Source organism: Palaemon carinicauda, chromosome 20, assembly GCF_036898095.1.
Source record: "Palaemon carinicauda isolate YSFRI2023 chromosome 20, ASM3689809v2, whole genome shotgun sequence".
Taxonomy (NCBI): domain Eukaryota; kingdom Metazoa; phylum Arthropoda; class Malacostraca; order Decapoda; family Palaemonidae; genus Palaemon; species Palaemon carinicauda.
This window is the reverse complement of record NC_090744.1, coordinates 101,005,567-101,030,298: the sequence shown is the minus strand read 5'-3', so window position 1 is coordinate 101,030,298 and position 24,732 is coordinate 101,005,567. Positions and strand designations below refer to the sequence as shown.

Here is a 24,732-nt window from a genome sequence, read left to right as displayed (position 1 = left end):
AGTAGATACAGAAGGCACACAGGGTGTGTAATAACTTCAGGAAAGGACAAGTAAAATAATAAATAGCACTATAAAAGAATCACCTTCAAAGAGGGAAAATCATTTCCTATGATATACCCGAAAATTTCATCGCTAGTCTTGAACTACAGTAGAAATAACTTTGGCATATCACTAATTAGCAACCAACTGATTGTGTGTTCAAGTAACTATTTATCTGCTAAAATTTCAAATCGGTATTAAATGCAACTCAATCTAAAATGGAGAAAAATTGACTGACAAAGTCCATTCATAAATCAGTTTTATATTTATAGTTCATGAATCACAACACCATGCCAGCTAATTCTAGATACCAAGCGTTCCAACAATCTTATCAGCTTTTATCTGATCTCTTGCTATCTACAAGGAGTGCCGAGATAAGATTAATACTGATACCATAAAGGTGAGAAATGAAAATGATAAATTTGAAGAGACTTCTACACCCAACTAATATAGGTACAAAACTTGAGCTGATATTCTGTATCATGGTGTCAATCAAGATAACAAATGTCTAACCATAGCAACAAAGTAATATTTCTTACACAACAGAATAAACTTGGCTGAAGAAACATTTTAGTAACAACTGTTGATGATATAAAATGTTTTTGCAAAATGTAAAACAGGAATGCAAATAACTATACAGTACTGTATATTGTAAAACCTCACAAATGACTACAGCATCAAGTGTTGAGACACTTGGTAATTATAAAATTCAACTATCTTTTTAATAGGATACACAACCGGGCACATTTTAGGGAGAACATTCTTAAGGAATCTAAATTCTCCTTAGTCTCTTACTTTCTCACTCAGCACTCGCTTTGATTGCAACCGGGACTTTCTGGTGGGTAGGTGATGGCAGGAAAGACTGAGTAATGGACTCAGGTTTGTATAGTTTTGAAAAAATGCTAATTACTCCAAATTTGTCATTTGTTCCTACACAAATACAAACTCTCATCATTAAGTGGGAGGAAGTCCCTATTCCAACTGGCTGGTGCTTATCCCAGGCAACCAAAAACTTGGGACTCTTTGTAAGTGGTGCAGAGTTAAGGTTTTTTACACTTCACGCACCGGTGGTTTAGCAATACAAGCGGATCCAAGCCCCATGCAATAAAGGAGGTAGAGCAGAAAATCTGTGTGTAGTAACAATGAGGCATATATATGTCAATGGGCTTGCTTTGTTACAACACACTCCCCATTGTAGGCATGTGGGGAATGACATTTCTATACTATAAAACAGAAAATCTACAGGATAAGTGGGGATTACATGCAAGGGAATCAATTCCACCTGACAGGGTTTCGATGTTGTGCTCCAAGAGAGGCTGCTATGCAGCCATTATAGGTCCCAGCAAAAAGTTGTCTAGGGACCTGTGGGTCAATTCCCGCAGGTATGGGCAGTAAATGTAGTCTGCCGTTTCAAGATGGCAGCGCTACAGTGTCTTACAGAATGATAGGGTTGTGCTCACTTCTCTGACAACACTAGCTCTACCTTGAGCAGAATGTGAGGGTGGGGAATGGGTATGGTTAACAACTTTCTACGGTTAATAACTTTCCTATCTCTCCCTGTGTGGACAAAGAGGTGCTGCAGGTGAGGTGGTGTATGTGTACATTCAAAGCTGTGTCTCAGAGGACACAAAAACAACTGATCATGTTTTTTAATTACCACTGTAAAAGCTCACTACCCGAAACAAACAAAACCTGGAATTGGGAACTGACGGATTTTGGGTATTTGCCATTAACTCAGGGACGAAGGAGAAAGTCCTGTCTCTAGCACTCGGTATAAGCGATGCTAAAGGAGAGACCATGAAAGCTCGTTAACTCATTTGGAGGAGGCTAAGGCAAGCAAAAAAACTGTTTTAAGGATAAGGTCCTGTCTAAGAAAAGCCTCAACACTTCATAAGGTGCTCTCTAAAGGAATTTCAAGATCTTAGTAACATCCCAGGGAGTTAGTCTACCTATCAAAGGTCAGAACTACTATACTTAAAATTCCGTATAAGCATGGCGAGTTCCAACAAAAAGGATACAACTCCTTTCAGCCTAAAGATCTGGCACAAGGCTGAATGATAAGACTTTCCCTGGTAATGAGGAGCAGAGCTTTTCTCTTCGGAGATACAGTAAAAATTCAGCTATCAATGGAATAAAGACTCAGAGTGGGAAAACTCCTCCCCCATGACACCAATCACAGAAAATGGCCCACCTGGCATGACACATGGAAGATGAAGATTTCTAGAGGTAGCCCCACATCTCTAATGCAAATTTGCGCAAAAAGCCTTTCCCCGAGAGGAGAGGAGAGGAGAGATGCTGGATAACCTCCATTTGTGATGTCGAAGTGATTCCACCAAGTTGTGGATAACCTCCTTGTGTGACGTTGGAGCCATTCCACCGAGATGTGGAATAGCTGTACGTGTGATTGGCACAACAGGGCAGGGAAAGGAGGCAATTCTCTCAGAATCTCTATTAGAAGAAATAGAAGGTCCGGGTACCATTCTATTTGGGGCCAATTCAGGGCTACTCGTCAAAATGAGGTTAGGAGTGGACCAGATTTGGTTCAAGCCACTCCTTATCATGAAGAATGGCAGAAAAGCATAGACATTAAGGCCGTCCAAAGGGTGCTGGAAAGTGTCCTCGAACGCTACTAATGGGTCTGGCACAAGTGAGAAGTACATTGGAAGTTTCCGATTTAGCAAGGTTGCGAATAGGTCGACTGTTGGACAACCCACAAAGTCAGGATCTTGTTCACTATCTGAAGATGCAAAGACTATTCTGACCCAACGATTGCATGCTCCTGCTCAGCTTGTCCGCTACAAAGAAAGCAAGCTGTCAGAGTGGCCGAGTTCAGCACTGCCCACTTGTGAATTTCCACTGCTAGTCGGCAAAGCTACAAAGAAACAGTCCCACCTTTTTGTTTATATATACAACTACAGTGCTGCTGTCATGCATCAACACCACTGACTGACCAGTCTAAAGAGGGCAAAAGTGTGGGAGCACAAGAAGAACCGTCCAATGCTTCAACATGTTGATATGGTATAGACATTCCTGGATGGTCCATTGTCTTGATGCTAGGTGTTGTAGAAAGCGAGTTCACCAACCTTCCTTTGTGTCCATGAACAAACAATGTTCTACTGGAGCAGTAGTAGAGAAAAGCCCCTTAAAAGGTTAGTCTCATCCAGTCACCATTCCAGATCAGGTCTTGAAATCTCCCCTATCAGAACTGATGATAGAAGAGTTGCTGCCTTGCGATCATTCTCTCTTCAGTGCCCATTGAAGGGACTGCAGGGAGACGATCTTTCGGAACGAAATTTTTCAAGGATTAGAGGCCTGAAGAGTGGCCATCGCCGTATTCTCCAAGTTCATGGCCCTATCGCAGTAAAAGTGACATGCTGAGCTGCCAAACGGTCCACAGGAACGCCTGGATTCAAAGAGGAAAGCATGGGGTCAAGAGGAATGGGTGGGGAGGCCTCCAAGATGAGGTAATACTACTACTGACAGAAAAAAAAAAAAAAAAAAAAAAAAAGCCAGAGGAATTATCTAGGGGATCTCCCTGCCCTTAGAGATCCTATCGCTGAGATCAGCTCGTCGACCTTTTCTAGGGCTTCTGAGGGCTTAATTAAGCAAGGAAGTTCTAGACGAGGTCTGTCAATGGCCGCTTTCCTTCCATTAGAAGGAGAGCAAAGGGCCTCCCCAAGACCATAAAAGCGACACATGCAGGCCAACACCTGCAGAAAAGTGGACTGGACAAGTGATATCTAATGATGCTAATAGCTTTTGATAAAGATATTACAAATATTTTACTGAATGTATTAAAAATTCCAGAGATTAAAGGCAATTCCATATGTTTTATCTAAACACCATCTAAAGGGGAAACCATACTTTTTCTTAGACTTTATCGCCAATCACAAGGAACGAACAAACGAACGAATGTACGGATTTACACATTCAAATGATACTAACAGTTTGTAAACTGTATGAAAACTGTTATATGTTTTGGAAATTATATTAAGAATACTTTTTATTTTTCGCATGTGAGCATATCCTCAATATCGGTGGCTAGAACCAACTGACAGTATTTACATTTCCTCAGCCTGGGGTTGCATAGAAAAAAGCTGATTTCATTAACATGGATTTATTCTTCGAAAAGACTACTGTATTTATTATGATGGAGATACAGTATATGCTAATAATTTATACCTAAAAATTAATACATAACCTTTATTATCATTTCATTTCATATTGTGAATCTTTTCATGTATGAGTTGCTATCACACTGAGACCAAGGCTAGACTACCAATAAACATCACTTGGAATTCAAGATTTGAATTTTGGAATGAAGACGACCCCCAATTTTCAGGGGTGAATTACAGGATTTAGGAGTGTCTTTTACGCAGAAATATATGGTACAGTACCTAAATTTCTCACAAAATACATGAATCATATTCTTCTCAAACTGATTACTGGCTGTGCAAACTTTTTACAAGCTTTCTATACAACTTTAAACTATTAACAGTATGCATAATAAATAAGGAGGATCCCCACGGGAAACCAGCGATTTAGAGTTTTATACCCATCAGAAATGCCATGTACGTACGGTACACAAATACATTGTTCATGTGTCATTTATTACAATACTGCAAATACAAATAAAACACAAACTAAGATGTTTACAGGGATGTGTGCCAACCTAACCTAATCTATGACAAGTCTTTAGACTGACCAAGGGTGCTTTGCCCCCGTCCCAGCCTTCTATCCTGAAAACATGAGAATTTCATTTCATCCTAACCTTGCATATTACAGTATGCCTGGACGGCTGGGTGCCTGCCTTCATTTAAGCACTGGCATAGCTCAACTTATTCCTTACTCTGGGATTGGTAAGTACATCTGAAGGATATATTCATTTGTCAAGAAAATCCTGCTGGTGTTAAGTAGATTTATGTCTTTGTCAGGGGAGCCATATATCAGCGAAATGGATTACTTCTGGATGGATATAAAGCAGAATCAAGTTCTACTTCAGATATAAACCTTTCAATACATTAAACACTCCACAAGCACTTCTAAAACACAAGGCAGCTATAGTTAATATGGACATATCTGTTGATAGATACAGAGAGTACATAACATCCACAAGTATGCGATTTTAGTTTTCATTGATCAAAAACAAAATATTAATGTGCAAATAAATACCTCATTATCTGGAATACAGTAGAAATCTTCAAATTTTCCTTTAAGTATTATTATTCACTTTACAATTATATTCCCTTAAGAAAAAAAAATGCCCAAAACTGCCAACACCTCAATCACTTCTTATGGGGAATGCAATGTTGTAAGAATTTTAAGGGTTAACGTACAATATTGTAGTCAAGTTTCTCTCCAACACTGAATTTGCTTTATAAAAATGGTTGGGTGGTTTACATTTTGCCATTTTTTCTATTGGTAAAATAAGGATAAAATTAATATTCTGTTTTACATTACTGTATACTTACAATCAAAAACATGCAGAGTACTGTATATCTTTTGCTGTTACAAGATCTAAATCTTACTTATTCTACAATCAACTTATTTGCGGGATCTTTTCTAATTTGGTTAAATCTTCACAATTCAAAATTTCATTCAAGGATGAAGTTTTATAATGTACCGGTATTCATTAACCGGCTATTTCTAACAATTTGCACTCGTTACAGAATAGCTGCCATGCACCAGAGCTTACGGATTGAATCCACGGGATTTGGTCCGTAAGGTACACGGAGATCATTCTCAGTGCCAAGGTGCAACTGGGGCAAACCCTGCAGTTGCAGAATTATTATTATTACATGCTAAGCTACAACCCTAGTTGGAAAAGAAGGATGCTATAAGCCCAGGGGCTCCAGAAAGGAAAATAGCCCAGTGAGGAAAGGAAACAAGGGAAAATAAAATATTTGAAGACTAACAACAATAAAATAATATAAAAACTTCACCAAAACAAGAGGAAGAGAAGATAGAATAGTGTGCCCAATTATACCCTCAAGCAAAAGAACTCTAACCCAAGACCAGAAAAGACCATGGTACAGAGGCTATGGCACCACCCAAGAATAGAGAACAAAGGTTTGATTTTGAAGTGTCCATCTCCTAGAAAAGCTGCTTACCATAGCTAAAGAGTCTCTTCTACCCTTAACAAGTGCAGTAACCCCTTTCGTGTATTAGAATTGTTTGGTAATCTCAGTATTGTCAGGTATATAAAGACAGAGGAGAATATGTAAAGAATAGGCCAGAGTATTCGGTGTGTGTGTGCAGGCAAGGGGAAAATCAACCGTAACCAGAGAGAAAGATCCAAAGTAGTACTGTCTGGCCAGTCAAAAGACCACTTATCTCTCTAGCGGTAGTATCTCAACGGGTGGCTGGTGCCCTTAAAAAGTTTGACACTAAGTTAAAATAACAGAAGGCATGTATAGTAGGATAAATACATGATGCCAAGAAACGAAGAGATGCTGTATAAAACCTTATAGTAATGCAACAGTGTACCTCAAAACTGCACTACCACCTGTACAGGAGAAAGCTCTTATTGGCAATACTTTAAAAAAAGAAGAAAACAAAATGACTTGAAATTGGTAATTAGAACTCAAGTTACGCCATATCCAAAAGGTAACCTTCCACTTACAAATGGCACGCCTGTCTAACATATTAACAATTTTAACATCAATATTCGGATCTTCAGGAAAGAAAAACGGACGAATAACCTAGAGAATAACCATCATTCCCATTTAAAGGATTGTTACCGATAATACACACCATATATAGGATATGTATTTTCCCTTCCGGTTGCGGTATGATTTAAGCATAACGACAATTTCTGGCTAGTTAAATCAGTAACCTATACAGATAACTTGTTTAGGCATTTTCCTAGACACAAAATGGGGGGGGGGGGTGTATGTAAGATTGGGGCCGGCTAAGAATACGGCAGTGTAAGGGGGGTCACAGGAGGGCATTAGTCCCCCATTAGGTAAGTTGATAAGCACATGGCTTGTTGGTTAGGTTGGGGGGGGGAGAAGATTAGGTTAGTTGGTGCATGTGGGAGGAACTGGCCGCTGATATACAAAGGCCCCCAAAAAGGAAATGGTGGAAGGTTTGTCGATCAGCGGACAGGTTGCCTCACGCATTGATATAGGGAAGTTCAATGACCTTTTACTAAATTAGAGAGAAATATCCTAACCTAAGATATCACCGTTAACATGCTACAGTTTCTGAGGTTGTATGCCTATTTATGGCATCTTGCACCCGCCCCAGTCACTTCTCCCCAAGAAGACTTGGTTGGTGGGGCATCAGCCGTGCTTACCTACCCAAACCAGTTTTCCACATAATTGTTACATAAATATGAATGGAAAACACAAGATGAAGTGGTTAGCTACCATTGTAATGCTCGGAATATATAACAAAGTTACCAGTTTGAAAATTATATATGTAAAAGTTATGAGAGAAAGTACAGTATACTAAAGAATATTAGCAAATATACCAACATTATATCCAAAAAGCCTACAACAGTAACTTGTTCATCAAATAACATTGAACAAAAACTTCAGATACCAAAATTCGTTAATCTATGGTAAAGACACAAATGTAAACACAGGCTAACACAAGCAGGCTCACAAACTACGTCCTGTCTCATCCTACATTGACAGACTCTAAATTTGGTATTTGGCTTCCACTATTTGCAAAATGGACGGCACAAAATCTTAATAACTGCCGCCATAGAGGGACGGAGGCAGTTAAAGCCATTATGTAAAAAAAATAGAATGGAATATGGCAACACTGTTAAAAACAGCTGATCACCGTCAATCAATGAGATCCACCCACACCCACCCTTTTCCCACAACGACACCATATTTGGTCTATATCCGGCACAAAACTCGCGGTTTCCGGGGAAAATACCTTCCTCAGGCCTGAAGGGTGAGAGAGGAAGAAATGACGTAGCAAAGGGGATGGCAATAGGGTAATTTATGCGACGAAATCTCACCTGAAGTTCTGCCCTCTCGAGATCCCACTGGGATCGCTCCATCTCGAACCTGGCCCATTCGTGCTGGATAAAGTGTAATATCCCCGGGATGGAGTATTGCAAACGTTGGTTAGCTTCCTCGAGGTTCTGTCTATTGGCCGCCACACCAGCAGGAGAGCCACTACCTCCTCCCAGCTGGTTTTGACTGGTCGCCTCTTCCATTGTTGTGGGTAGTTTCATACCATGGCAGCCATTACTAACACTATACTGCCTTTTATTCGCTTCGTGGTCCCACAAGGAGGCAGTCTTCTGAAGGATTTGCCATTTTCAACGGCTTTTGGGGTTATATTCTCTTGAGATTTAACAGAAATTTTTTTATTGTTTTAGAATATTATTAAAATATTATATTATAGCATTCTATCTCGTAATATTGAAAATTTTAGAAGGGGGAAAATAGTATGGGAACAGAGGGCAGTGTCAACAGCAAAGGCAGCGCTCACGAGCAATTACGCGGAGTTGTTCTTTGTTATATATTCAATTATGTTCTATTTTAATATAAGTATTAGTAATGTATAAAGTAATTCTTATAAACAATAAATATTATAGCTACTATTTTTACTATAATTTTTGTATAGTTAGTCTCACTAAACCTATGCACATTCCTGTCCTGTTCCACTTTCATCCAATATATTAATCACCTGTGAAATAGAATCATTTAGATAATCCAATTATTGCTAATTGCTTTATTATCAGGTGGAACTCTAATGCTCAATGAACTGTTTCCTGTAAGGTTTAACTTGGAAGATGGACACTTCTGACCATAATGTTGGATTTTTACCCAAATTCCGTTACACTAAAGGATAAGAAATACATTTCAGATTAGTTTCTAATAATATATTTAAGAAAATTAAAATTTTCATTGGTGCAAATAAACTGTTGTCTTCTCTGCAAAAAAAAAAAAAAAAAGGTATACTTACGACGCACCGAAAAACACTAAAAGGTCCGCAAGTGCGCCGAAGTTTTTTAAGGCCTTATATATTTAACAATTTTACATTCATTAGTGTAACAAAATTACTTTTTTATTTAATTTAATTTTCTAATGGTCCCAGACAATATTGGATATTATATTCCAATCTAGTGCTTAAACGTTAATGCAAGATCCAATGAAGGATAGGTTAGTTACCCCTGTACTTTATCCGATTATGTCATTTTACTTTCATTATCGTTAGATCAGTCTTTCGTTGAATTTTCATCAATGGTAACGACACTAAACAATACTGGATAAAATATCGTTTTATAATTTTATGTTTACGTAAGCCGTGCGACAAAGCGCGTTCCACGGCTCACTTGAATGATAGGTTAGTTACCCCTTATCTCGAAGTCCCATGTGATAAGAAGGAAAATAATACAATTACAGCAGCCGTACGAAGGAGAAAAGATGATGATGATAGGAAACGTGCTGTTCAAGAAAGAAGGAGTAGAAAAAAAAGAAAAGAATATATTTATCAGATGTGGAAAAAAGAGAGTAGAAAGTAAAAGAATTAGAATAAAGAAGAAAATCAAGGAGGTGCCGATGGAAAGGCGAATCTCTCCGCCCAACATCTGAATGAAATGGGTTGAAGTTTGTTTACAACTTACGACGATATCAAATACTATCAATATACGACGACAACAACGATTACAAATATACGCAGGATCCTGCGTCGGAAATAGTAACTCGTTGCGTTTATAACAAAGGTTCTATAAGTTCTTATATTGTCTTGTATCTGTTTAATTATGGTAATAATTGTTGAAGTGCCATACTGCATTAGACAAGTTTCTGCTATACTGTATAATTTACCTTGTCATGACAGAAAGATATGTTTTTGAGGTAAAATTATAATCTGGTCAGGGAAATTGTTTTCAATAGAAAATACATTTTTTTTTCATGTAGAAAATAATGATCTTCATGAAGTTTGTTTTACCATTAGGTTTTCTCCAATATATTTTTCCCACCCTAAACCCCATAACCAAATGGGTTGACCCCATTATCAGCCGACATAATTGGGTATATCTCACTAACTATTTATTAACCCCCAAATTAATTGTAATTTTCGAAGAAAACGGTAATTTTCCTTTAGAAATAACAGTATTTTCATTAGTAAATGTTTCCTTGACCAGAATTATAATACTGTTTTTGGTTACTACCCTTAAATATGACTAGCAGGTAATCTATACTCTATTGCATACGTCTTAATCTCTAGGCAGGTAATATCGTAATACTTTCTTAAGACTTGTCCAGTTGATTTTCTCAATGGTAAAAAAATGATCTTGGTCTAATATACAATATTATGAAAGGGGTCTATGTATGATAGCGGCCACCTGTATGTATTATTATGTCTAACTAAGAATACTGCAGTGTAACGGGGTCGCACGGACGTGTTAGCTCCCCCACCCCCGTTAGGTAAGTATGTAAGGACACGGCTTGTAGGTTAGGTTAGGGGGGAAAGTTTAGGTTAGTTGATGTCCATTTTTAATGAAGGCGTGAGGAACTGGCCGCTGATATACAAAGGCTTCTTTTGAAGTTATTCTTAAGTTTAATGGGCAAGGTTGAAATGTTTCAACTTCGAAGAATAGGTTAGAAAGGTTTTTAGATGATACATTCAAAGTTTTGGTATAATCTACTTCTACGTACTATGAGTACTTCTATGAATTATGACTACTTTTATGTACTTCGACTACTTTTATTTACTATGAGTAAGAACACAGTGGCCCTTCCTAAGAAGAAAGACACCCCTCTGTAGGTTAAACGTGAGGGTCCAATGTCTACTAGTGACGGTTCGGTAAGATTGGACAGTGCACGCATAAAGATTTACCACAATCTCTTTCATATCATGCATTTATGTTAGTTAAAGAAAGCTCAAGATAATATAGCCTCTTTCATATCTAGTTTATAGGCTTATTAGGTCACAAAAATTAAAATAGGTTTGTAAGTTATAGTTCCTGTAGGAATTAATATATAATTCATTAGATTTTGTTTTTCTTATCCACTGATTTAAGTTGATGTCTCAATTCAGGTAACCAAATATAGCTAAAGATTTGGTTTTATTTTCTCACATATTGCTGCATGCATTATAAGCAAAAAAAAAAAAAAATCTAAAAATTTAGGTAATGGAGTATATGAGAGTGCAGTTTTCTGTAAATACAGTATTAAGCAGTATTATAATATAAGCTACGGTACAGTAGATAGGGTACTGTATTTATTTTCCACATGCCTTATGTCTGTGATTTTATATTAAGTGGTGGAGTGTAGCTTAAGACAATATCTATTATCTATTAAGATCATTTTATTTATTATTTTGAAGATCTAAACTTTTTGTTTCCATTTGCAGAGCAATTTTATACCAGTATCCAAAATGATGCAGTATTTACTCATAACATCCAAAGAAGGAAATGTACAATTCTCTCATTATTTTGTACACACACATCAAAGTGTACGGACAACAAACGAAGCAAGAGTCGTTGGCAAATGCTTGAATAGTGATAGAGATTCCGTAAGTAGCTCTTTAAGAAATCTAATTAAAAAAAAAGATTATCAAAAGTTGCCAATTGTCATTTAAACTGTAATTTTTCTTATGAAAAGCTCTCTGCTGTTGCTCCAGGTGTAATTTTAAATATAGCCTGTATATACTGTACAGTATCTATAGATATATACTGTATATATAGATATATCCTGTATATTTTTTGTTCCTATGCATATACAAACCTATTATCCTTAGGAATATGGGAATTGTCTTCATTGGAGCTAGAATGGCCTTTGAAATTGTTAGTGAAGTAGTTGATGCCAGGTGGTGAGTTCGGGCGAGTAACCCCGACCAATCTCCTGTCAATGACTCTTCACTTTTGTCTTCGGCTGTAACGAGTATGGTCATACTGTTGTGTCCTATAAAAGGCTGTTTAATCTTTTTATCATACTTTCTAGTTTGAATGGTTGATATTGGATTAGTGTGAATAATGGAACATAGCAGAAATAGGATTGTAGGCTGGACACTGCATCAGTTTATGGCTAATCTGGCAATAGAGCCACTCACTCTACAACAAGGGGGCATGATTGTTCACAATTTTTCCCTTTTTTCAAGTCTAGAGCATGGCCTTGCATTAGTTCAGGTGTATTCTTTGAAGACCGGGCAGACTATGTCTTTTCCTGCGTCATTCTTAGCAACACTCATGACAATGCCAGAGAGTTGTTAGTCAGATCTGTATATCTAAGTACTCTTACACTGTAGTTGGTCCTAGGAACTCTCTCTTATACTGTAGTTGGTCCAACAAGATTATCTCCTCGCACTTATGGCCGTAAGGTTCTACGGACAGAGTTTACTGCGACAACACCTCTTCCTATTCCCTTGGACAGACCTCATGCCCTTTTTGGTTTCTGAGTTGGCTGCCATGGAGATTTCATGCCATGGCCACCCTCCAGTCAGTCGGTAGCCGTAACATACTTCAAAAAGATGACGGGGTTATCAACTCCTGACTCTTTGAAAAAATACAGCAGACTCATGCTGTCTGGTGCACTGTGATCCTTTTCATCAAACCAGCCACAAACTTCTTGCTCAACTGGAGCAGAGGGATGCCCTGATGTCATGATTCTCAAACTTAGTGGTCCAGTGATAGTACCGATGCTCCAGCGCACTTCAGTGTGTAGGTCCACGATACTCTTGCCGAGGAGTTATATGCAGGCGGAAATGGATTAGTGAAGATCTTTTTCACAGTACTCCCTGAACCACCACAGTCTCCAGTCTCCTTCAAGGGCTCTCACTGTTAGAGTGTTGGTGGACAAATCTTCAGGTGTAGCCATGCCTGCAGGATGGGTGAGGTTAAAGATCACCTTGACCTTTCCTAGACCCTGACCAGGATCACCTGTATTTTCCATCAGAAGGAACCTAACCTAGCCCATGATCAGTACTATCTGTATCTTCTATCAGAAGGAACCTTCCATAGACACCAATCAGGACCACCTGCATCTTTCATTAGAGGGAACTTTCCCTCCAAGACTCCCAATCAAGACCACCTGTAACCATCTGAAGGCACCTTCCCTAGACTTCAAACAGTGCCACCTGTATCTTCCATCAATAAGATCCTGTGCAACTACAGCCCTTTCAAGGAAGCCAACCTAGCCAGTTCAGTAAGAGAGGCAGAGAAAAGGTAGAAGTGGATGCCTATGTTGGAGTATCCCTGTTTCTACTGCAACCATCAGTAAGGGGATGCCTGATACTGTTTTGGGAAACCTGGCAGGGAATGGGGTCAAGCTAAGTTAGGAGGAGAGTGTCCTTTGAGACATGTACTCATTACTGTACTGTACCTTTTCTGGACCATTATCCCGCCCCTTGCATGCAGACTGACAAAGTTTGTATCTATCCTTCAATAACAACAAATGCCTCAGCATTGTTGCATAGGTGAAGGAATGTTGGAAACGATTGTGCTTCTACAGTCAACTCTCAATTCTTCACTCAAGGGGTTAACTACTGCAGTTTAATTATTCAGAGGCTACTTTCCTCTTGGTAAGGGTAGAAGAAACTTGAGCTTGCTAGGAGAAGGACACTCTAAAATCAAACCATTGTTTTATAGTGTTGGGTAGTGCCATACCCTCTCTACCACGGTCTTCCACTGTCTTGGGGGTAGAGTTCTCTTACTTGAGGTTACATTTAGGCATACTATTCTATATTATTTCTCTTCCTCTTATATTTTTGGCAGTTTTTATAATTCATATATGAAAGATTTATTTTAATGTTACTGTTCTTAAAATAATTTATTTGTTCATTACTTCTCTTGTAGTTTATTTCCTTTCCTCACTGGGCTATTTTTCCCTGTTGGAGCCCTTGGACTTATAGCATCCTACTTTTCCAACTAGCGTTGTAGCTTAGCAAGTTATAATAATGGAGAAGTCTACTGAGGACGGGAGAACAGTTATCAAACTCTCTCACCTGAGCCATTTTGTACAGCAATCAGGTTTTGGAATAGTCATGTTTCAGATGAACCTGGTTGCTCCCCGATGGCCATAAGCCGAGTGATATCCTAATCTGTTAGCCTATTTGGTGCAGATTACTGACTTAAGCGTCGACCTTAGCCAAGAAGCTCTTCTTAGTCACGACTGTGGAAGGCTGTTGCTCAGCATTGTCTTTCAACTAAAGAGCAAAACCTCTCCTCCTTGTGGGAGTTGCAGCTTTATTCTTGTGAAGAGCTTCTAGTAGTCTTTCCCACCCTTGGACCTCAGGCTAGCGGAGTGGGAATCAACACGTATTCCCAAGTCTCTTACTCGTGCCTAATATGAGCTGTTGAGATGATCATCAGACAGAGTTCTGACTCCTAATACTATCTTTTTCCTAGCAGTAGTTTTAGCAAAGAGAATAGCCCAGTTGCACAGACTCTTGTTTATCCCAGAGGGGTAGAGGGTTTCTTAGTTTGGACCCGAGTTTGTAACCAAACTCAAACTCCTCGACACATACTCCAGATGCGAAACCTTATTCATCCCCATGCTTCATGAAGCGTCAGGTGGTAATCAAGGCAAGAGGTTTTTGTTTTTCGAGTAGGCTGTTATGCTATCTGAAGAGGACTTGAAAATTTTGGAACTGATAAAGAGGTTTCATGAACAGTCTTTTTAGGTTCGTGAGATAATCATCAAAGAGCATACTCTTCAACCTTTGAAGGGATTGAGGTACCAGCATGGACAAGAGCTCTTGAAGTTAGGAGTATTAATCCCACTTTAGACCCAAAAGAATCTTGCAGTCAGACATGTGCCAAACAACCTTCTATTCAGTGCCTGTGGTGGCAGCTATAGTGTTTATGACGTGTTTAATATAAGTCTGGAGGAAAGGTAGAGTGACTGGCTCTTCTGCTTCTTTCCATTCCCCTCACTTGGCAATGAAGCATTCATACAGTAACATGATGGTAAGTTACATTTCTTGGGACCATTCTTATTAAAATATATTTATAAGAAGTATTTCTCCCCCATCCTCCCTTTACAAGGGAGAAGATGGTGGAATGAATACCTAATCATTGGCCATCTTGCACAAGGTATTTCATTCCAGATTGCATCTTGCCTGCAGGGCGAAAGTTAACTTCATCAACAGATACCTCGAATACCAGGTATACAGTGTAATCAAGTACTGGCCAGGACCTAGTAGCCTACTCATCTCTAAGATAGACTGATAGGAGATTATGGGGGTCATCTACCTCGCTACCATATGAGACCAGGAAAAAATAGAACCAGCCAGTTTGGTTCTAGAGGTACTTCCTACCCACAAATAAGCAAGTCGACATTTTAAAGGACGAAAGTTTTGTATAAGAGTAGGAACAAATAATAAATTTTAAAAGTATTGTAATTTTCTTCCTCCTTGTTATACTGACCATAGTATTTTATAGATAAACTTCCCACCTCAACTACCACGTCAGTCCTGAGTTGAAGGTCAAAAGTGAAGAATCTTTGACAGGAGTGGGCGGAATTAGTCGCTTGCACTTGTCACTTATTTTTCTCTATATCAGTGCGAGTTTCTTCTCTGCTGAAGACAATTCCCATATTTTGAAGGACTCGTGTTTGCAAAGGAAGAAAAATTAATTTTTTTCATGTATATATTCTATAAACAGGTACACAGTGTACTGTACTGCATATGTGGTATTTATATTTTAACATACAGTACTGTAAAGCAATACCTCTATTATCTAGGTTCAACATACACTGGTTTCGACTTTACGTCATAGGTACCTGGTTCCTATAAAATTTTATTTTCCTTAGTAAAATAAATTTTTGAATATACTTACCCGATGATCATATAGCTGCAACTCTGTTGCTCGACAGAAAAAACCTACGGGCGGAATACGCCAGCGATCGCTATACAGGTGGGGGTGTACATCAACAGCGCCATCTGTCAAAGGTACTCAAGTACTCGATGTCAACAAAGAACCAATTTTCTCCTCTGTCCACTGGGTCTCTATTGGGGAGGAAGGGTGGGTCCTTTAATTTATGATCATCGGGTAAGTATATTCAAAAATTTATTTTACTAAGGAAAATAACATTTTTCAATATTAAACTTACCCGATGATCATATAGCTGGTTCACACCCAGGGGGGTGGGTAGAGACCAGCATTACATGTTGACATTATTATGAGCTAAGTATTCCGTATTTCATTTTAGCAGTTATTCAAAATAACAAGCATTAAATAAATAAGTACCTGGTAAGGAAGACGACTTGAACAATTACTCTGCCTTTTTAAGTACGTCTTCCTTACTGAGCCTCGCGATCCTCATAGGATGCTGAGCGACTCCTAGGAGCTGAAGTATGAAGGGTTGCAACCCATACTAAAGGTCCTCATCAAAACCTCTAATCTAGGCGCTTCTCAAGAAATGATTTTGACCACCCGCCAAATCAAGTAGGATGCGAAAGGCTTCTTAGCCTTCCGGACAACCCAAAAATATTTCAAGAGAAAGATTAAAAAGGTTCTGGAATTAGGGAATTGTAGTGGTGGAGCCCCCACCACTACTGCACTCGTTGCTACGAATGGTCCCAGAGTGTAGCAGTTCTCGTAAAGAGACTGGACATTCTTAAGATAAAAGACGCGAACACTGATTTGCTTTTCCAATAGGTTGCGTTGAATATACTTTGCAGAGATCTATTTTGTTCAAAGGCCACGGAAGTTGTGACAGCTCTAACTTCGTGAGTCCTTACCTTCAGCCAAGCTTGGTCTTCCTCATTCAGAAGGGAATGAGCTTCTCGTATTAACAGTCTGATTAAATAGGATAAAGAATTCTCTGACATAGGCAAAGATGGATTCTTAACTGAACACCATAAAGCTTCAGACGGGCTTCGTAAAGGTTTTTAAAATAGAACTTAAGAGCTCTTACAGGACATAATACTCTTTCTAGTTCATTTCCAACCATACGATAAGTTTGGAATATCGAACGATATTGGTCAAGGCCGAGAAGGCAGCTCGTGTTTGGCTAGAAAACCAAGTTGTAGAACATGTAGCCGTTTCGGATGAGAATCCGATGTTCCTGCTGAAGGCATGAATCTCACTGACTCTTTTAGCTGTGGTTAAGCATATCAGGAAAAGAGTCTTAAAGGTGAGATCTTTCAGGGAGGCTGATTGAAGTGGTTCGAACCTGTCTGACATAAGGAATCTTAGAACCACGTCTAAATTCCAACCAGGTGTAACCAAACGACGCTCCTTCGTGGTCTCAAAAGACTTAAGGAGGTCCTGTAGATCTTTATTGTTGGAAAGATCTAAGCCTCTGTGACGGAAGACTGATGCCAACATGCTTCTGTAACCCTTGATAGTGGGAGCTGAAAGAGATCGTTCTTTCCTCAGATATAAGAGGAAGTCAGCTATTTGAGTTACAGAGGTACTGGTCGAGGATACGGATACTGACTTGCACCAGTTTCGGAAGATTTCCCACTTCGATTGGTAGACTCTAAGGGTGGAAGTTCTCCTTGCTCTAGCAATCGCTCTGGTTGCCTCCTTCGAAAAATCTCTAGTTCTCGAGAGTCTTTCGATATTCTGAAGGCAGTCAGACGAAGAGCGTGGAGGCCTTGGAGTACCTTCTTTACGCGTGGCAGACGTAGCAGGTCCACCCTTAGGGGAAGTGTTCTGGGAACGTCTACTAGCCATCGAAGCACCTCGGTGAGTTATTCTCTCGCGGGCCAGAGGGAAGCAACTAGCGTCAACTTTGTCCCTTCGTGAGAGGCGAACTTCTGCAGTACCTTGTTGACAATCTAGAACGGAGGGAATGCATATAGATCTAGATGTGACCAATCTAGTAGAAAGGCATCTATATGAACTACTGCTGGGTCCGGGATAGGTGAGCAAAGTATTGGGAGCCTCTAGGTCATCGAGGTTGCGAAGAGATCTATGGTTGGCTGGCCCCAGGTGGCCCAAAGTCTCTTGCATACATCCTTGTGGAGGGTCCAATATGTTGGAATTATTTGTCCCTTCCTACTGAGACAATCTGCTATGACATTCGAGTTGCCTTGGATGAACCTCGTTACTAGTGAAAAGTCTAGACCTGTTGAACAGGAGAGGAGGTCTCTTGCGAACTCGTACCATGTCAGAGAGTAGGTCCCTCCTTGCTTGGAGATGTACGTCAAAGCAGGGTGTTGACCGTGTTCACCTCCACCACTTTGCCTTGAAGGAGAGACCTGAAGCTTTTCCAGGTCAGACGTACTGCCAGAAGCTTCTTGCAGTTGAAATGCATTGTCCTTTGACTCGAGTTCCATAATCCCGAGCATTCCCTACCGCCTAATGTCGCACCCCAGCCTACGTCCGATGCGTCCGAGAAGAGAACGTGGTTGGGAGTCTGAACAGTCAGGGGAAGACCCTTTCAAAGGTTGATAAAGTCCTTTCACCAAGTCAGACCAGACTTTATCTTTCCGGAAACCGGGATCGAGACCGCTTCTAGCGTCTAGTCCTTTTCCAGTGAAAAGCTAGATGATACAGAAGAGGACGGAGGTGTAGTCTTCCAAGTGACACAAATTGAACCACGGATGACAGTGTCCTAACCAGACTCATCCACAGCCTGACAGGGCAGTGTTCCTTCTTCAGCATCTTCTGGATGGATAGCAGGGCTGGGGGTTGATCGTCTTGTTCAGCAATGTCCTCATCAGAGGGTTCCTCATCCGAAACTGATGAGGAAACGGCAACGGAGTGGGCAACGTCTGACTCGCTGAATGCGGTCGCACTGGTGGATACGTGACGGAGCCGGACACAAGATCATGGTATTGCTGCACAGTCTGTGAACTGTCAACCATGGGGACGCGAGGAAGTACAGCGTCAACCCGAAACTGTGTAGACTGTCTGGGTTGTGCAGTCAACCCCCTACAGGGTTGCTGAGATTGCCGCACTGCGTGACAACAAGTCATCTCTGCTGGTTGTTGAACATCTTCCTAGTGACACACTGAACGTCCACAACCACCTCCGAGAGTCGCTTAACGTCAACGTGCGACTGGCAACCCACACTGGGTCGCACCGGTGGAGGAACCATCTCAACTGGCGGACGTGAGTAGGATACCTCAGCGTCAACAGGGCGTACAACCAACCGGTAGGAAGGTTGTTGGCTAGAAGGTTCTTCTCCGTAAAAAATCCTCTAACAAGGACACAAGCTTGGACTGCATGTCTTGCAACAAAGCCCATTAGGGTCTATGGGAGCAGGTGTGGCAAGACGGGGTTAGCGACTGAAGCGGAACCATTTACCATCCCTGGAAGCCTTGTTATGCTTTAATTAAAGTCCATAGGAGGTTAAGCAGCTTAAGGCTCCTCTCAAAATGACAGAGTCCTCAAAGGAATATCAGAAGGAGGGAGAACAGCACTTTCTCATCTACAGGAACCATGTCCGAGAAAAGCTAGGTTATCTCAGTGAGGGTCTCACTGGTGCAAAAGCAGCAGACCAGAAGGCAACGTTATGTAACTGCTTGACAGTCTGTGAACTGTCAAAAACTGAACTGTCAACCACAACAGGTGCGTGAGGACATACAGCACTGGTGCATTAGTAGCAGACCAGAAGGCAACGTCATGTAACTGCTTGACAGTCTGTGAGCTGGCAACAACCAAAGCTGTGTGGGGAAGCCTCAACTCCTGACTGACTAGTCTGCTGCGGGTGAGTGGCGGTAACCACAGTGGGTTGCGGAGGCTGACACACCGTGTCAAAACACGGCAGCTTGTGGTAGCTCACGCACGGCAACGGAGTGCTCCGTGTGTCTGTGGGAGTCAGCATGCGTCTGGCAGGGTCGACTGCGCATGGGTGGAGGAGCTCTCACAACAAGAGTGTGGGAGCAGGCAGCCATGCTGGGCGCACAACCGTGGCAGGTTGTAGGCAAACGGGTGCATCGTCAACCTTCTCCGCAGTCGGAGTGTGGGAGCAGACAACAACCAAAGCGGAGTGGTGGTGCGTGGTGGGGACTGCCGTGGGTTGCGGAAACTAACGCATCGCGTCAAAACACGGCAGCTTGACTCCACCTTCCCACTGCTGATGCGGTAGCTCACGCATGTTAACGGAGGGAGCCGCACGTCGGCTAACGTTAACATGCGTCTGGCAGGGTCGATTGCGCATCGGAGGTGGAGCTCTCCGCAGCCGGAGTGTGGGAGCAGGCAGCCTCAGCGTGAGCTGGGTGCACAACAGTGGCAGGTTGTAGGCTAACGAGAGCAGTGTCAACCTTCTCCGCACGAAAATCCTGCATAACCGCAGGTAACTGAGTCTGCATAGACTGCAGTAAAGACCACTTAGGGTCTACAAAAAACGGCAACAGACGGAGCTACTGTCCGTCGTGACTGAGGGTCTAAAACAGCTGGTGCGGCAACAGACGGAGTTACTGCCTGTTGCGGTACCACCTTGCCTCTCTTGGGAGGTGTGCAGTCGTCGGATGACTGCAGCGAGTCCGAACTGACCCAGTGGCTACACCTAGGCCGTTGGACTTGCGCGGAAGGGACCGACTTGCACTTAAAAGCTGCGAGATTTGGTCCATGGTTTCTTACGAGAAACCTCTTCCGCAGACGAGGAATAAATGGGCTCTCTCGTCTTTGTGTGGGTGGGGCGATCTCACGTCGGCAAACGTGTGTAGATACGCCCGAAACCACGGAGGGAAAAACGTCTGTTCGTCGATCAAGGCCTGTGGAACCCATAAGTCGTTCGACATTACTTCTCCCCTGGGCTTGGGAGCTTGTAAGAGGTCCCGGACTAGGTGAACAACTGGCACGAACAGACGAACCCTCGGACGCAACACTGTAACACTTTGCGCATATCACTTTATCACTTTTGATTTTCTGTTTGCACTTATTTCACTGAAATCGAAACTTTAACTGATTTCTACCTGAAACACGCAATCCTATCCTTCATTAAAAGGTAGTCATTGCGAAAACAGTTTTACAATGCAACAGAAAAACATAAATAAAGATAAAGAATTCAGTGGCTGGAAAAGAGACTAAACACTAGATCAAATAAACTACGTTTACAATCTCTCACCGCATAAAGCCTGGGAACAAGAATAAAACCCTAGAAACGTTTTACCTTCTTCCCCTACAACGACTAGGGAGAAGAGTAAAAAACGAGAACAACGTTACCCGCTTGAACGAAACGTTTATTCTCCTCTCTCTCCCTCCGTCTCTATCTCTCTCTCTCTTCTCTCTTGAATTAGCACCTGAGAGAAGAGCCCAATTATATATCGTTAAAACATGTTATTTGCTAAAGGAAAAAACTGAAAGGTTTCCCAAATAAAAAGTTCCTTTATTTAGAATTTAAACTCTTTAAGCTAAGAAAGAATGAACGAAACGCTAGAATCGGTTTACTCTACTGCAAAGTGAAACCGTGATACACTCTCTCTCTATCGTAACGATAGAGCGCAAGTTGAACGTTCTGAACGTCAACAACTGCGGAGACTAAAAACTAAACGTTAGTTCATCTTTGAAAACAGTACGAGACTATCAAAGAAATTCTTCCATAAAACATTAAAATAAAAAAAATATTAAATTCTTTAAAGGTTAAATACGATAAAACGGGCTCAATGTTAATTAACTTCGGTTCCAAGTTAGGACCGCCTACTATTAGGAAAGGTCGCATATAAACAAACATAAAAATTTATTTTTATAAGTTTATAATAATTGGAAAGTTAACCGAAGAGGCCTAAAAAGGCGGAGAGATATAAATAAATGGATCTATAACGTGTTAAGCAAAATTACCAAAAACCTAAACACACTTCCGTCTAAGGGAAGGGTCGGCCATTTAAAAGTGAAAGAGAGTCCATACTCTCTTCGTCACCATAATTAAATCTATCGAAAACGAATTCAAGTTTTGAAATGAAGATAAAACCCCTGCATAGCGAAAGCTCAAAACTGGAATAGTGTACTTCACCAAATCGTTGTGAAAACAAATCCAGTTAGGGACGGCGTATTTAGTAGGTCCTGCCATTGGCACGACAGAGGAAAAATTGGTTCTTTGTTGACATCGAGTACTTGAGTACCTTTGACAGATGGCGCTGTTGATGTACACCCCCACCTGTATAGCGATCGCTGGCGTATTCCGCCCGTAGGTTTTTTCTGTCGAGCAACAGAGTTGCAGCTATATGATCATCGGGTAAGTTTAATATTGAAAAATGAAAGATTTTAAGTACTTTTTTATGCTCAATATACTGTATGTACTGTATAGGGAACTTCTAATTCAATTAAAGGGCAAAAATCTGACAAGTCGAACATCGGTTTTAGTGGTATCATGGAACTAATTAGTGTGCGTGTGTGCACACAAAAACAACAAATGCAACTATCTCTAGTTTACTGCAGGACAAAGGCCTCAGACATATCCTTATTCATATCTGTCTGTTGTTGCTAAGGATTTTGGTTGGCACCTAATTGAGGCCAGGGCCCTGACATCAGATAATCTAGGGTCTGTCCCTTAGTTAAGTAATGCCAACTCTAGTATATCCTGCTTGAACACAATATACAAGAGATCCCCTACCTGATAGTAATTCCATGTAATTTCCAGCCTAAACTAAATTACGTACATTTATTCAGAATGTTATGTTTACTTGTAAAATGCATCATGTCACAAAATTTTGTCAAGTAACAATTTTCATGTAGCTCATAATTAAAGTACTGTAGTATGTTAAGAAGTGATCTAATTGTTTTTACAGTACTGTAGAAATTATATTTATCTATCTTTTCCAGTGTCATTTTCTGGAAGATGGAGGTTTCACCCTCATTTTTCGATGGTTTGGTCCCTGCCTCTTCATCGTTGCAGCCGACAAGTCAGAAAATGAACTCATGGTGTACGAGTTCCTCAGCCTCTATGTGAATGCTCTCCATAGGTACTTTGGGAAGTTTTCCGAGCGTCACGTTCTTTTCAATATTGATAGACTTCACATGGTGCTGGAGGAAATGGTGGTGGATGGTGAAGTTGTTGAAACTTCTATAAAAAATGCTCTAAGCCCTATCCAGATGTTGGACACAATGTCCAGATAACAGTGTATTGATGAGACAATTGTGGTTTTAATTTTTAATGACTTTGTAATCATGTTTTTCATAATTACTGCATTCTTGTGTAGCAAATTGTAAATTATTCCCTTTAAGTGATAATAGTGTCCCTGTGGACTTTTTTCCAGATTTTTTCTGTACAGTAGTAAGAAATACATTCTAATTTGTGTGAAAAGTGATCCACTGAAATACTTTATTTGTGTAAATGTCACACAAAAACATTTTTCCTCCAAAGGTATGATAGTTTCATTTCTATCACCATATTGTAAATTGTTAATATTGATGAGAACTGTCAATTAAAAGTGTATTTATTTACTTCATATTTATATTGTTTTTAATAAAGTATATATTTGTTTACTTTGTTTAAAAATTTTATTTTCCTTAGTAAAAAGCCAGTTCTCCACGCTAAGTCAAATAATATAAAAGCTTGAAATGGCAACTTGATTTAACCTTGATTCTAAAAATTACGAAAGTCTAACACTGAAAATACTAAAATTCTTAGCAAGGCAAATTTAAGGATAATGCAATTACTTTATAAGAGAAGTACCATACTAGTGTAAATTGAAGTAATATAAAATGCTGGTAAATCTTCAAAAGTCCTACCACAGGACAATAAGTGAGTCGTTATAAAACCAAAGTGCACCACTAAGATTGATTGATTTAGTTCTCCGACATCCTGACATCGAAGGTCATTGACACCAATATCATACATACATACATATACCAAGGCACTTCCCCCAATTTTTGGGGGTAGCCGACATCAAACAAATGAAACAGAAAAGGGGACCTCTCCTCTCTACATTCCTCCCAGCCTGACAAGGGACTCAACCGAGTTCGGCTGGTACTGCTAGGGTGGCACAGCCCACCCTCCTCCGTTATCCACCACAGATGAAGCCTCATAATGCCGAGTCCCCTATTGCTCCTACCTCCACGGTCTTCCAAGGCACCGGAGGAAGCAGCAGAGCCTACCGGAACTGCGTCACAATCGCTCGCCATTCATTCCTATTTCTAGCACGCTCTCACATCTATCCTATCACCCAGAGCTTCCTTCACTTCATCCATCCACCCAAACCTTGGCCTTCCTTTTGTACTTCTCCCATCAACTCTTGCATTCATCACCTTCTTTAGCAGACAGCCAATTTTCATTCTCTCAACATGGCCAAACCACCTCAACATATTCATATCCACTCTAGCCGCTAACTCATTTCCTACACCCGTTCTCACCCTCACTACTTCGTTCCTAACCCTATCTACTCGAGATACACCAGCCATACTCCTTAGACATTTCATCTCAAACACATTCAATTTCTGTCTCTCCGTCACTTTCATTACCCAAAACTCCGATCCATACATCACAGTTGGTACAATCACTTTCTCACACAGAACTCTTTACATTCATGACCACCCCTCTATTTTTTACTACTACCTTAACTGGCCCCAACACTTTGCATCCTTCATTCACTCTCTGACGTACATCTGCTTCCACTCCACCATTTGCTGCAACAACAGACCCCAATTACTTAAAACTGATCCACCTCCTCAAGTAACTCTCCATTCAACATGACATTCAACCTCGCACCACCTTCCCTTCTCATACAGCTCATAACCTTACTCTTACCCACATTAACTCTCAACTTCCTTCTCTCACACACCCTTCCAAATTCTGTCACTAATCGGCCAAGCTTCTCTTCCGCGTCTGCAACCAGTAAAATAACATCCGCAAACAACAACTGATTTACCTCCCATTCATGGTCATT

The 24,732-nt window shown here is 40.6% G+C and overlaps 2 protein-coding genes across 7 annotated transcripts in view; one reads left to right on the top strand and one right to left on the bottom strand.

The window, feature by feature from the left end:
* Nucleotides 1–8,272, bottom strand: part of LOC137614341 (striatin-3-like) — a 79,314-nt gene extending 71,042 nt beyond the window's left edge. For 3 of the 6 annotated variants that reach the window (XM_068344116.1, XM_068344114.1, XM_068344115.1), the window contains exon 1: nucleotides 8,015–8,270. In XM_068344116.1, coding sequence (XP_068200217.1) covers nucleotides 8,015–8,233 — 219 coding nt within the window. In that variant the 5' untranslated portion in view covers nucleotides 8,234–8,270. Of the gene's footprint in view, nucleotides 1–8,014 lie in introns of all 6 variants that reach the window. The other 3 variants (XM_068344111.1, XM_068344112.1, XM_068344113.1) reach the window with 2 other exon arrangements.
* Nucleotides 8,273–9,552: 1,280 nt separating this feature from the next.
* LOC137614344 (AP-4 complex subunit sigma-1-like) lies at nucleotides 9,553–23,277 on the top strand. Its single transcript, XM_068344118.1, has 3 exons — nucleotides 9,553–9,730; nucleotides 11,365–11,526; nucleotides 22,670–23,277. Exons 2-3 carry the CDS (start codon nucleotides 11,389–11,391, stop codon nucleotides 22,961–22,963), a joined length of 432 nt encoding a protein of 143 aa, XP_068200219.1. The 5' UTR covers nucleotides 9,553–9,730; nucleotides 11,365–11,388; the 3' UTR covers nucleotides 22,964–23,277.
* Nucleotides 23,278–24,732: the final 1,455 nt, after the last annotated feature.